The 15,502-nt window shown below is 41.0% G+C and overlaps 1 protein-coding gene across 1 annotated transcript in view; it reads left to right on the top strand.

Moving 5' to 3' along the window:
- Positions 1-7,826: 7,826 nt before the first annotated feature.
- rnf145.S (ring finger protein 145 S homeolog) overlaps positions 7,827-15,502 on the top strand; it is a gene marked incomplete at its 5' end in the record, with an annotated part of 32,444 nt that continues 24,768 nt past the window's right edge. The window contains 2 exon segments of the mRNA NM_001095835.1: positions 7,827-7,931; positions 12,873-13,087. Coding sequence (NP_001089304.1) covers positions 12,904-13,087 — 184 coding nt within the window.

The raw sequence follows: 15,502 nt of genomic DNA, 5'->3' as shown, positions 1-15,502 counted from the left end.
TTGGGCAGCTAGTGAGCTCTATGGTACTGGGACTAGGGCATAATTAGTTACATAGTTCACCAACTCTCCCCTAGTCCTCCATAGACCTCACTAGCTGCCCAAAATAGATTCCTGTTTCTAATAAGAATCAGAATGAACCAGTATAACCAATTCAGAAAACTCTCCAGTGCTAAATATGTTGTTTGTCCAGTGGCTCCAACTTCGTAGGGGGGTCCATTCAAGGCTCTGTATATAAAAGTAGAAAGGACTTTGGTATCAGGGCCGCCATTAGAAATCATTTTTTAAAAAAACATTGGGCCCCCCTTACAAGTAAAAAAAAAAAAAATTGGTGGCCCAGAGAATATTTTTTAAAAAAAACATTGGTGCCAGGGTCCTCTTTACAAGTTAAAAAAAATTTGGGGCCCCAGAGAATATTTTTTTGAAAAAAACATTGGTGGCAGGGGCCTATAGAGTATTAAAATAATACATTGGTGGCCAGGGGATTAAAATGTTGGTGTTCAGTAGAATTGAACTTGTGGCTTCAGGACTTCAACTTCGCCTCCTTTCGTGATTTGGGGTCTTTTCGCAGCTTCAGGGCTTCAATTTAGGCTGTTTTTGTGACTCCGGGTCTTTTCAACACTTTCAGGACTTCGGGTCTTTTCGCTGCCTCCGGGACTTCAGCTGTTCGGCACCTTGGCTTTTCGGGGCAGGAGAGGCAGCACGGCTTCGGCACAGTCAAGGGGGGCCCGGCTCTTTAAAAAAAGCCCCTTTGCTCCCCTGATGGTGGCCCCGTTTGGTATACTAGATATTTTTGAATCTACATATATTTCATGGAACCTTAACAGTTGCAGACTGGTCATTACTGATTTATTAGTATATCCTCAAATTTCTGGTCTTCTCTCTAGGGTTGCCACCTTTAATGGAAAAAAAATTCCGGCCTTCCTATATATTTATCTTTTTTCCCTATTAATAACATTGGGATCAACCATCATTTTTAACAGCCAGGCTGGTAAATACCTGCCAGGTGGCAACCCTACAATTTCTCGCACGGATATGTATACTCTCTACTCCAGCAATGTATATATTATAATTTATAGCAGCTCATGTTTTTTGGGGAAAAACAACCTGTACTGGTCTTTCTATCTCTGTTAACTATTGAGACAACAAGCCTACTTTGTACCAGCCTTGCATATAAAGTACCACCACCCACATGGAATTCTTTTTCTAAAAATTTTCAACACATTCATTGTAAATAACTACCTTAAAGGGGTTGTTCACCTTTAAAATAACTTTTAGTAGGATGTAGAAAGGGATACTCTAATACAAGGTATAATTGATTTTTTATTTTTCATGGCTTCTGAGTTGCCTTGGCAACCATGCATTGATTTAAATGAGAAACTGGAATATGAATAGGAGAGGCCTGAATAGAAGAGGAGTTATATAAAGTAGCAGTAATCATACATCCATTTGAAAGTTGGAAAGAGTCAGTAGAAGAAGGCAAATAACTCATAAACTATAAAAATGAAAAAGAGAAGGTCAATGGAAATGTTTCTGGGATGTAAAGGGGGGGGGTTTGCAAACTTTAAGTCAGGCATGTCCAAAGTCCGGCCCGCAGGCCAATTGCGGCCCGTTTTCAAAGGTACACCAGCCCATAGCCTCCATCATGAAATTAATATTAATGCGGCTCACCAGCACAGTGCGATCAGGAATCTCGTAGCAGTAATATTCGGGCACATGATCTTCCACTTGGTCTATACTGCTGCCTGTGTACTGAAAGTGTCAGCAATAGACATGTACTGAAACGTAGTGACTTGCCTCTCTCGCATACTTCTTTAGGGCTGAAGGTCTCAATAGACGAATTGACGTGCCAGTACTGTAAACTAAAGAAGTATGCGAGAACAGCACGTCACTACGTGCCAGTTTGTGTCTATTGCCAACACCTTCACCACACAGGCAGCAGTATAGACCAAGTGGCAGATCATTTAACTAATGTGCCCAAATATAACTGCTATGGCTACGCGATTCCTTGACTTAAATGATTTTAATGGTTCAAAGAATGTCACGCTGAATGGTCGGCCCCCACACATTTTCACCTCACCAAATCTGGCCCTTGTTGCAAAAAGTTTGGACACCTCTGCAGTGTAAAGGTGGACATACACGGGCCGATAAAAGCTGCCGACAGACCAAGTCGGCAGCTTATTGGCCTGTGTACGGGGCCCTCCGACGGGCTTCCCCAATCGATATCTGGCCGAAAGTCGGGCAGATGTAGATTAGACCGGACTAAAAATCCTGTCGGATCGCGGCCGCATCTGTTCATTGATGCGGTCTCGTGATCCGACCGCCCGTTACCCTAGGGCCCACGATCGGATCAGCCTGATATTGCCCACCTCAAGGTGGGCATATTGGGGAGAGATCCGCTGAAAAACGTGTTTAGAAGGTGAACAACCCCTTTACATTAGAACTCCTGCATTGTATCCTTTCTTCTTATTTATTATAATCCTAAGAATTTTGTACACCAAACACAGGAAGAAATTTCCAGCAGTTGGTCTAACCCATGCTATGGTGTTGACCAGCTGCTTGAATTACCTTTGTGCCAGCGCTTGGTCTAACGCACACTCTGGAGTTGACAGGCTGCTTACAATAAAAAAACATTGTTTGTACACAGAAAGGAGAAAGATTGTCAGCACACAGTTTGCCTTTAAACTTAATTTTTACAAAATAATGAGGTGTTAGTTCCACACTTGGGCCAAAATATGTAAGCTCGTGTGCCACGTCAAGACCCCTCATTTAACGTGAGTCCTACACTACCTATTAACATACTGAGTCTGTAGTGCAGATTTATATAGATTTATTATATCTTAGTTATGATCTAGTACAAGGTACTCTTTTATTATTATAGAGAAAAAGGAAGACATTTTTTACATTTTGCATTATTTAATTAAAATGGAGTCTGTGGGAGTCATATTTCCTGTAATTCAAAGCTTTCTGGATAATGGATAACCTATCTGCATAACAAAAATAGGAAGACCCATATTTTTTCATAGAAGTGTATAGCGTGAAGGTCATCCCTTGTCATATTATACAAACTGGACACTCACTTTCTGATCAAGCCAAGCAAAGTTCTGGTCTGCCAGTCATTAATTAAACAGAGGCTTAACTCAGTCAGCAAGATTTCTGCACTGCACTCAGATGCATCCCCTAGACAGACATAAGGCAAGTTTTGTTATCATTAGGAATGATTAATGTGTGTATCAGTATGACATGAGTCATCATTAATCATCTGACTATTCATTTATAATCTTCCTTATGTTATTTGCAGTTTTGTTAGGTAGTTGTTTTATATGCCATGCTTGTTTAATTTGTTGTTTTATGTAGGTGTTTGCTAAAAGAAAAAAGTAAACTTCAGAACCACTTTGGTTTCATGGTTAAGATAATATAGTTACTACAGAAATGGATAATCTGCATATTAACCCAAGAAATGCCAGTATATTTAACTACAGGAATTGGATAATCGGCATGTTAACCCCAAAAGTGTCAGCATAATTACTGCAGGAAATGGATAATCAGCATATTATCCACAGACTTGCCAGTATCATTACTGCAGAAATGACCAATGAGCACTCCTTTAACCCCAGACAAGCCAGTAAGATAAAGCTGGACTCCATGGACGATTCGTCTGCATCCGACAGTCGTGTCACGTCGCATCAACAATGCAACACGATCCGACAATTATTTACCTTATTTCCGTCGCATCTGACATGACGCCTGGGTTTTTGCGCAGTGCATCGTCCATGGAGTCCTGCCCAAATGCTCTGATATAAAGATGGGGATCATATTGAATCTATGCCACTGAGACCAAATGCTCTTTTATACAGATAGTTAGAATCTCAGCCATAAAGCAGGGCAGGACTGCTGCTTACAATGGGGATCAGAAAAGAACTAGGCCACTGTGACAGAATGCTTGGTAATAAAGATAGCTAGAATCTCAGCCATAAAGCTTGGTAGGACTTTTTTGCTGTGTTATGGAAAAAGACTTGGGTATTTGAGTAAAGACGCATAGGTGCTGACTGACAAGCATGTATATGTATTTATACATAAAGGGGGTTATTCATTAAAGTTCAATTTTTCTGGTCAGACTTTTAAAAGGGAAAAACACAATTTTTTCATAGAAAAAAAAAACAAATTTTGTGAGATTTATTAAACACGGAGGCTGCTAAACGTCCGAATAAAAAAGTACTCCATCTCAAACCTGCCGAGGTTATGTAGAAGTCAATGGCAGATGTTCCGTTTACAATTGGAAGATATCATGATCTAAGTTGGGTTGCATGCAATAATCCAATTATTTTGTGGTTTTCGAGCGATGATGCGGAAAAAAGTTTTCGGCCAAAAATTTCTGACAAAAATCATACATTTCATACATTTTATCATTTTAACGATTTTTTTGTTTTCCAGCACCAGATTTTTTCAAGTTTGGTGGAAGTGGTGTTAAGAAAATACTGAGAAATGTTTGGATTTTAGTAAATAACCCCCAAAATGTCTAGGTTTGAAAAATACAGGTATGGGACCTGTTATCCAGAATGCTCGGGACCTGGGGGTTTTCTGGATAAGGGGCCTTTCCGTAATTTGGATCTTCATACCTTAAGTCTACCAATATATTATTTAAACATTAAATAAACCCAATAGAATTGTTCTGCCTTCCATAAGGATTAAGTATGTTTTACGTGACATCAAGTACAAGGTATCGTTTTATTACAGAGAAGAAATTTATTACAGAGAAAAATGTAATTATATGATTAAAATGGAGTCTGTGGGAGATTACCTTCTCATAATTTGGAGCTTTCTGGATAGTGGTTTTCCGGATAACATATTCCATACCTGAACTTGGAAAAATGCATGCTGAATTAGCCAGACTCCAATGGTCACATTGGACACAATGCGCTTAAAGAAAGATTTAAAAATAGCCATGTAAGTGTCTAAGAATAGGCATATTCCCCTGGCACTTTAGTAAGTGTGCATATTCCTTATTGCTGAATCGAGATGAATACAATTTTGCTGTCCTGTATACTTCTAGAAATATTGCAGATATAGTGATGTTTCATATAATAGTATTGTTGTTATTAGGTAATCAGGGAAAATGGACAGTAAAGGGAGAGAGTTTAATCCCAAAATATTTAAATTTTCTGCTCTATACAGTTTGGTATGAGCTGTGACCATTGGTATTAAATGAGTTATTGTTGTATTCAGGTAGCCTACAGATATATTGCATTCTTCTGTTTTTTTTTTTATGGTGTAGTTACTTGACACTCCATGCATGGGGTATCCGTTTAGATTGTAAGAGATGTGTTGGAAAAGATTGTGATTATGTATGTATTTCACCAGTATTAGACTGGTAAACCAGTAACTCCAGGGAAAATGTATGTTGTTTCAACAGGAATGTCTGTGCTTGTATACAGGCATAGAAAATTCTGGATAATTGGGTCCATGGAGTGAATAGAGGAAAGCAGACTGGGCCCTCCATTCCTTGTTTCATTGAGGGTTTTGCAGTTGCCTAGCTAGAGGTAGCTGTTTTATTCGGCTGCAGGTGAGCAGCAAATAAAAGAGGTGTGGGACTATTCCTCAGTGTTGCTGAATCCTGGAGAAAGGTGTGAGCCCCCTGGATCCTTCCTTGTGTTGGAGGAGGTTGTAAGCCCCCTGGATGCCTCCTTGTGTTGGAGGAGGGTATTAGCCCCTTGGATGCCTCCGTGTGTTGGAGGAAGGTATTAGCCCCTTGATGCCTCCTTGTGTTGGAGGAAGGTATTAGCCCCTTGGATGCTTCCTTGTGTTGGAGGAAGGTGTTTGCCCACTGGATGCCTCCTTGTGTTGGAGGAGGGTATTAGCCCCTTGGATGCCTCCGTGTGTTGGAGGAAGGTATTTGCCCTTTGGATGCCTTCTTGTGTTGGAGGAGGGTATCAGCCCCTTGGATGCCTCCTTGTGTTGGAGGAAGGTATTAGCCCCCTGGATGCCTCCTTATGTTGGAGGAGGGAATTAGCCCATTGGATGCCTCCTTGTGTTGGAGGAGGGTATGAGCCCCTCGGATGCCTCCTTGTGTTGGAGGTGGGTATTAGCCCCTCAGATGCCTCCTTGTGTTGGTGGTGGGTATTAGCCCCTTGGATGCCTCCTTGTGTTGGAGGAGGGTATTAGCCCCCTGGATGCCTCCTTATGTTGGAGGAGGGTGTGAGCCCCCTGAATCCCTCCTTGTGTTGGAGGATAATGTGTGACCCTGTGGACACCTCCTTGTGCTGGAGGGAGGTGTGGTGCTGCCAGAAGGTGAGCATGGCCAGAAGCTGCTGAATTTGTATCCCTGGAAGGGAAAGTCAGAATGGTTGAGTGAAACACCTGATTGTTCCAGAGTGTGGAAGGTGCTCTCAATGGCAAGAATACCAGGGAAGGGGAAAAGTTTGAATGTGTGATATCTAAACACTAATGAACTGTATTTCTGTGTGTTTATGTTGGAAAAGGCTTGGAGAAATAAACCTGTTTACCTAAAGATGTGGTGTCTTTGTCATTTTGCTTCTGATCCTCTGCTAAACCTGCCTACCATTGCTAAATACCCTCAAAACTCAAAAATGTACAAGCAGCTAGCATATCACAATAGGCTTAAGGTCCCCATAGACGCAAAGATTTTTCTTGCCAAACATGTGATTTTAGCGAAGTCTGACCAATCCTTCAAAATTATTGTGCGGTTTGTGGGATTCAAATGATTGTACATCTTACGAACTTTCGTCCGACATCTGTCAGAAAATTGATCGGCCAGGTTAAAAAATCTTTATCAGTCCCAGTGCAATCTATCTATGTCTGCAGGGCCAAGCAGGCAGCTACCCTTCAGTTTTGCTGGCCATATCGCCTGAAATGGTCTTTTTAGTTGATGGACACATCGTACATTTAAACGATCATTTTGAGATAATCGTGGTCTCACGATTTAAAAATCTTTACATCTATGGCCAGCTTAACAATGTCAGATTTCAAAATAGAATTTAAAAAAATCTGTTTCAGTGCAGAATTCTGCGGGAGCAGCACTATTAACTGATGTGTTTTGAAAAAAAAACATGTTTTCCCATGACAGTATCCCTTTGAAGGGCCATTTACCTTCATTAGCAAAACTGTAATAACTGGAATAAAAACACAGAAATATGCTAAAACTTTCATAACCCGCCAAATTGTGTAGAATGAACATGCTAATTAGGTGGGTTTTGGCCACAAAAATGGGTGTGGCCAAAAAAAATTGCCATACTTTCCAAAATGTTGGGACATATGACATTTTGTAAAATGAATATGTTAATTAGGGGGTGTGGCCAAAAAAATGGGCATGGTCATAAAATTTGCCGCGCTACGCAGAGGGTTGCCACCTGGCTGCTATAAATGATGGCTGATCCCAATGTTATTAATAAGGAAAAAAGATAAATATATATTTTATTCCAGAAAAGGTGGCAACCCTAGTTACACGCTGCAACTTTTTTGTCCCTCTTTTTATTTCCAAAATGTTGGGAGGTATGTATGAAAAAATAAAAGAATACCTCTTTTTTATTGAAAAGAGTTATTTTTTCCAAAACCATAGCAGATCTGTCTGGCTAGTTTTCCTTTAAAGGAATGTTTAAGTCTCGCGCATGCGTGCGTTCTATCCGTGTACGTGCCAGAACTTGAGTAAGAGGGCGGAAATGGCGGCCGTGCGCATGCCTAGAAGTCCTTCCGTGGGTTATTATCGGTCAAGTTGGGGTTCTTTGCGCGTGCGTGTCTCTGTTTGTTATTGTGGGCGGGTTGCGGGCTGTGAGCTACGCGAAAGGCCTGTGGGGTTCGAGTGGGGCGGAAATCTGTGACAGCGGCCCGCAAATAGAGAGGGAAGAGCCAATTTGTCAGCCGAAGGGACGCAGGGCCGGACATGGAGCTTGAGCAGCGTTGAAGAGCTTTGCGGGCAGGTAATGGGGTCGCCGTACCCACAGGGCTGTTTAGTCTACTTTGGCGGAGCGGACATGTCCCTTTTCCATTGTATGAAGCAGCGTATGGGCTTTTAACGTGGTTTAACTGCAATTCCCATCATCCCCCATGCGCAGCACATGATGCAGAGACGTGTGATGTATAAGATGCAGAACCTTTGGCTGTTATTGGACTATAACTCTCAAATCCTTCCTACAGGCAGTTTTTAGCTAAACTGCCAGTTGCACCAGGGCTATTTCTAGATTAATGACAGCTGGGGCTCCACAGGTTGAAAGGCTGTATTTGTTATACTGTTTTTTTAGTGGGGGGGGGGTTGTGTTTCCCTAAAAAAATGTAAATAAATCAGAACTGATTTTAGTTCATTTCTTTAGGGCACCGATGTTCAAGTGTTAAAAAATAGAATGATGATGGTGCCGCCCCATAGAGCTTACAATCAAAGGTTATTTAACCTTCTATGCGTTTTGTTGCACTGAAACGGCAACTCTTTTTATAATCGCTTAAAGTGGCCATAGACGTAGAGATCCAACCGTTTCACGATGTGCACATTGAAGTGGGCGATATCGGGCTGATCTGATCGTGGGCCCTTGGGCCTAATGATATGATCAGATCATAATAGATCCGACGGGATTTTTTTAACCTGCCCAATCGAGATCTGGCCGACTTCCGGCCAGATATTGATCAGGGAAGCCTGTCGGATGGCCCCACACACGGGCCAATAAACTGCAAACTCGGTCTGTCGGCAGCTTTTATCCACCCGTCTATGGGGGCCTTAACGCAGCCACGTACTAAATCATATATCTGCCCCCAGCCTGGAAAGTTCCAATAACGACCGGCATAAGGCTTGGGAAAAGACAAATCTGGATGAAAGCATTTGTCATAAAATGGCATGTCGGTGCTTCAGATCCTTGTCAGTCAGCCTAGAGCAGGGGTCGCCAACCATTTTTACCCGTGAGCCACATTTAAATGTAAAAAGGCATGAGAAAATCAATGGAGATGTCAAACGAGGACTGTGATTGGCTGTTTGGTAGCCCCTATATGGACTGGCAGCCTACAGGGGACGCAGTTTGGCAGTACACCTGGTTTTTATACAACCAAAACTTGCCTCCAAGCCTGGAATTCAAAAATAAGCACCTGCTTTGAGGCCACTTGGAGCAACATCCAAGGTTTTGGTGAGCAACATCTTACTTGCGAGCTACTGGTTGGGGACCACTGGCCTAGAGAATGATGTTCTATAAGTGTCCCTATAGCTATCTATGCAATTGCCCGTAATACAGGCACGCGTCCCTAGACAAGGACTCCATGAGAATGTATAGTTAAGGGTCAGGGCACACGCTCAGATTCGGGGAGATTAGTCACCCGGCGACAAATCTCCTCTTCTTTATGGCGATGAACCTCCCTGAACTGTCTCCCGTCGGCTAGAATGTAAATCGCCAACGGGATGTGGCTTGGATGGCTTAGTTTTCCGAAGTTGACAAGTTGCCTCACGAGGAAACCTTGGGCGTCTTCGGAAAATGAAGGTCTTTGAGTGCCATCCCGCCGGCGATTTACATTATAGCCGGTGGGAGGCAGTTTGTGGAGATTAATTGCCCTGAAGAAGAGGAGGTTTGTCACCGGGCAACTAATCTCCCTGAATCTGAGCCTGTGCCCTGACCCTAAAGGGTGCAAACTTTGAAGGAATGATCTTCATTGTCTGAGGGTTGTTGTACCTTCATGCTGGGACTGTTCGCCACATTCAAATGTAAAAAGAGTTGGGGAGCAAGATAAGCATGATAAAAGTCCATGGGGATGGCAAATAAGGGTTGTGATAGGTTATTTGGTAGCCCCTATGTACACTGACAGCCTACAGGAGACTCTGTTTGGCAGTACATCGGGTTTTTATACAACCAAGTGCCTCCAAGTCAAGAATTCAAAAATAAGCACCTGCTTTGAGGCCACTGAGAGCAACAAGTTGCTCACGAGCCACTGGTTGGGGATCACGGATGTAGAATATGGGCTTGGGTTACATTGCCTAGAATAGGAACTAAGTGTGTCTGCTTTCAGATTCATTTCTGTTCAGGTGTAGTTTAATTGGGAAGGCCCCTGGCAAAATGATCAATAATATGTTAACCAATGACTCTTAATTAGTAATTGACTAATATGACCTGTTTCACTTCGCCAAAAATTCACGAATCGGCAACAAATTCGCCAAATGCATTGAAGGCAACGGGGGACAATTGTTTTTTTTGTCCGTTGGATTCTATGGGCATCTTTTTCACGACGAAACATGGCGAAAAGTTTTGCTTATCACTACGCTTAACCTGTCCTCAGGGACCCAAAAAAAGCAAATGGTCACCATGTTGTTTAAAGTGTCTCTTTAATTAATGTGGCACTTTTATTACAACAACTAAATGTATTTATTATACATGTGATTAAGTAACTTTACTGATGCGAGGTCTATTTTTCGTGATGTTGTCTCATTATGATCTACATCCATAAAAGCTTTGCTAGCATATTTAATTACTTAAATATTGATTTATGAGAAAACACTGTATGTATTGCTATATTTAAACTTAATATTTCTTATCTAACAATGTAATAAATATCTGAAAACTGGAGGGTGATTTAGACCAGCTGTATGTTAACAGTTTCTTGAAATCTACTGATCCCCAGCTAAAGGTCTACTGGTAGATCCCGATCTACCTTTTGGACACCCCTGTTTTAAACCAAATAGTTGGTTCTGCAACATAACTTGGGTCCTCCACGAGGAATCACCAGGTTAAACCATGATGTTGAAAAGCATGAGTGCCTATTTTTATTATTTCCTGATACTTGCAATCTAGGGACCAGCTACCAACCATTGACACTTTCTCTGCCATAACCATTTCCTAAAAAACATCAAGCATTATGTAATGTTTATGGATGTAGAGACCTGTTTGTGTCTAATCAGGTAGATCCAGACCCTTGACTCCCATAGCTTCTTCCAAATGTTTGGAAGCTATGAATGTCCAGAGGATCATACTTACCTACCCACATCCTCATTTTACCCACATTTTTTTCCTTTTATTGTACCTTCTGTATCTGACCTTCTGTAGGACTCTAAGCATTCAGAAGAAGAAACAAGTATATGTAATGCATCTTTAAAGGGGTTATTCACCTTTAAAAGAACCTTCAGTATTACGTAGAGAGTGATATTCTGGGACAATTTGATAATTGGTTTTAATTTTTTATTATTTGTGGTTTTTGAGTTATTTAGCTTTTTATTCAGCAGCTTCCAGTTTGTAAATAATTTTTAGTTCATGTTCCTAAACCTGACTGTTTTGCCAACCTGACTGTCCCATCTCAGCCTGTCAGTTAAAGTTTCTAATGGAGCACAAATATGGCAGCCCCCTCATAGACGAGCACGGGGAGTCAGACGGGTAATGCAAAAGCTTTGTTTGCTACTTTTAATTGTGCCATCAAGTATTTGCTCAATGTCAATACTATGATAGATTTAAAAATGGCTTAATTTCTGGTGTCAGTAACTCTTTAAATTTAATAGTTCCGACCTGAAAAATCGAATCATATTTTCGAATCGAGTTTTCCTATAGTATATTGCTTTTCATTTACATAGTAAGTTAGGCTGAAAAAAGACACACGTCCATCAATTTCTACCTTAAGTCTATGTATTACCTGCCTAACTGCTAGCTGATCCAGAGGAAGGCAAAAACCCCATTCGAAGCCTCTCCAATTTGCCTCGGGGAAAAAGTTCCTTCCTGACTTAAAGATAGACCAGTCCCTGGATCAACTTGTACTATGAGCTATCTTCCATAACCCTGTATTCCCTCACTTGCTAAACACCATCCAACCCCTTCTTATAACTATCTAATGTATCAGCCTGAGATAATTCCACATGTTCACAGCTCTCACTGTAACAAACCCCTTTAGAATATTTAGGCGGAACCTCTTTTCTTCTAATCGGAATGGGTGACCTTGTGTCAGCTGGAAGGACCTACTGGTAAAAAAAGTATTCAAGAGATTATTACATGATCCCCTTATATATTTATACATAGTCATCATATCACCCCTTAAGCGCCTCTTCTCCAGAGTGAACATCCCCAATTTGGCCAGTCTTTCCTCATAGCTAAGATTTTCAATACCTTTTACCAGCTCAGTTGCCCTTCTCTGTACCCTCTTTAATATAATAATGTCCCGTTTGAATCTTAAATACATAGATTCTGGGCTTCCATTTCTAGATGTAAATGAACTTCAGCCATCTTTATGTAACCCAGTACACCCCCTAGTTATTATATACCGTACCTCAGCCTCTGCATTTTGTATGTATCATTGCACAAATATAAAGTGACAGTAATGCATAGGGATACATGGATAGTGTCAGAAAGTTACTGACTGCGAGGAATTGAATGCATAATGGAAGAGAATTTATGTTCCTTCTTTAAAGGGGAACTATTGCGAAAATGTAAATATAATATAAGCTTCATCATACTGAAATAAACAACTTTCAAGATTATCTTTACTATCCCTTTCTCAGCATCTGTTTCATTCTGTCTTCATTCAGCAGTTGGGTGTCAGATGAATGATCCAATAAATCTTATAGGGGGGTTTCCTTTCCTAGCAGATGTATTAGAGCTCACTCAAATAGCTGATTCCAGTACAAACAAAATCTAACAAAATAACTGCCTTTTGCACAAACTCTGCATGTAGAGAGACGTGATGTCTGGTGATTTTAATAGAGTGAGCTCTAATACATCTTCTAGGCAAAAGGAGCCCCCCTATAAGATACATTGGATGTAACTGTCAATGAATATCTGACACCCAACTCCTGGCGCCATTGATTACACATAGGTAGTCTAGTATATATGTTGTGGCTTCTCAGGATTCTGAGAGTGCAGCAGCTTTGTTTTTATATGTTTCTGTTTGGGTAACTTTTTGATGTTCTTTTTCAGTCTAAAGTGATTGTACCGAAACAGCAACGGCATGGGAGCAAAGGAGAAATTGGAGGCCATGTTAAACGTGGCCCTTCGGGTCCCAAGCATCATGCTGCTAGATGTGCTATACAGATGGGATGTCAGCTCTTTTTTCCAGCAAATCCAAAGAAGCAGCCTCAATAAAAACCCACTGTTCCAATACAAGTACCTGGCACTCAACATGCATTATGTGGGTAAGTTTTTCCCCTGACACCAGAGTACTTTCTCATTGGTCCTACAGGTTTTCCATTCTGGAGAAAGGGAATTGGTCACTGTCGTGACAAAAAAAGGCCCGAAACTGCCAATTTACATCCTACTCAATGGGAATCACACTGCCTATGGCATACTAGTTCAATGATTCCCAACCTGTAGATTGGCCCCATTGTAGGCAGCCTGGAGCAGTGGCTGGAAGTGCCCAGACTGAAATCCAGTTAGGGTGAGTTTTAAAGGAGAAGGAAACCCTGTAGAAAAAAAACCCGTACCCCCCACCCCATGTAGACCCCCCTCCCTCTTCTACATGGGGTGGGGGTACTGGTTTTTTTTTTTCTACAGGGTTTCCTTCTCCTTTAAAGAGAATGTCGATTTAGTTTTCTCGATACGCCTACCAGCCACTGCTGTGTTCTGTTAATTGGGTTGAGATTTGTGGTGAACATTTATTGTCCTAGATATCTGTGGTACTATGCCAGGTGCAAAAATATTTTCATATACAGGTATGGGATCCGTTATCCAGAAAGCTCTGAATAACGGAAAGGCCATCTCTGATAGAATACATTTTATTTAAATAGTCCAATTTTATAAAAATTATTTCCTTTTACTCTGTAACAATAAAACAGTACCTTATACTTGATCCAAACTAGTATATAATTAATCCTTATTGGAAGCAAAACCAGCCTATTGGGTTTATTTAATGTTTACATGATTTTCAAGTAGACTTAAGGTATGAAGACCCAAATTACGGAAAGATTTGTTATCCAGAAAACCCCAGGTCCCGAGCATTCTGGATAACAGAGGTGGCCAAAAGGTAGGTCAGGAACTGTCAGTAGATTGTGTACTGGGGTTCAGGAGATCATAGCAAAGTTATACATATATTCATAAAGCAACCCAGCATTTCCCACAAATAGTTACTTTAATAGTTACTTTTTGTCCTTTTGAGCTGTAAAATATTTAAGAAGTAAACTTTGTTTATTTAAATAAACATTATTGGTACCCCCTACTGTAAAATGATAAGGATATTAGAAGTCACTGAGGGGTTCTGTGACCATGTAAAGGCACAAGGCTGCAGGCTGAGTTGTACAGGGAACTCTGAGTATCACTCATGTATTATAAGGGATAATGTACCCCCTACTGTAAATGATAAGGATATTAGAAGTCACTGAGGGGTTGTTCTGTGACCATATAAAGGCACAAGGTTGAGTTATACAGGGAACTCTGAGTATCACTTGTGTATTATAAGGGATAATGTACCCCCTACTGTAAATGATAAGGATATTAGAAGTCACTGAGGGGTTGTTCTGTGACGATATAAAGGCACAAGGTTGAGTTATACAGGGAACTCTGAGTATCACTTGTGTATTATAAGGGATAATGTACCCCCTACTGTAAATGATAAGGATATTAGAAGTCACTGAGGGGTTGTTCTGTGACCATATAAAGGCACAAGACTGCAGGCTGAGTTATACAGGGAACGCAATCACTCATGTATTATAAGGGATAATGGACTCCCTTCTGTCAATTATAATTTTGAGATATTGATTATATTACATTACTAAGTGTGAAGAGAGATTAAGTTCACACCCTTTATGTAGCCATCCTTTCTCCATATTACTGTAATCGTTATTTTTTTTCCCCTGCTGTTATTATTACTGTAGAACTTGAGGAGTGTGTGTATCTTTTCTGCATGGGAAAGTCCCCAGCTCACATTACACTTTCAAGTTAATTTCCCTGGGTTTCCTGACATCAGACGGCAAGACTACATGACATGAAACCGTTCTATTGGTAATCCCCTCTGTGACAGTCAGTCTAGACCTTATTTGACTTGTTAGTGAGGCAGGCTATTTACATATATAACATGACAGCTGACAGCTCTGCAGATTGCTTCTGGTCTTAACCTGGAAATCGATGGAACACTCATTCTAATACCGTAGCAAAGGCTTGTTTCGCGACCTTAACCTTTCACCTTACAATATTCTAAATTGATACCCAGACCCATCCTGTTACTGCAAAAGACTACTGTATCTTTTGCGTATGGGGGCAGCCATGTCTGAAACTGCCGCTTGCCTGAAAAAGTCCAAAGAACATTCAGGTACTTTCTAATATTACGGGAGTGTGTTTATAAATAGCTACAATGCTGTCCTATTAACTTGTAAAACCGTTCCACCAACTTGATCTTATGATAATGAGGCTGGTGAGTAAATTAATTCTTGTCCTCGCTAATGTCAATCCACAGCTTAAAGGAGAACTAAAGCGTAACTAAAGAAGTAGGTAGAAATGTTGTATATTATTGTTTGGGTTTCTGTACCAGCCCAAGGCAACCACAGCCCTTTAGCAGTAAAGATCTGTGTCTCCAAAGATGCCCCAGTAGCTCCCCATCTTCTTTTCTGCTGATTCAC

Source organism: Xenopus laevis, chromosome 3S (assembly GCF_017654675.1).
Source record: "Xenopus laevis strain J_2021 chromosome 3S, Xenopus_laevis_v10.1, whole genome shotgun sequence".
NCBI lineage: Eukaryota > Metazoa > Chordata > Amphibia > Anura > Pipidae > Xenopus > Xenopus laevis.
This window is presented reverse-complemented; position numbering and strand designations above follow the sequence as displayed.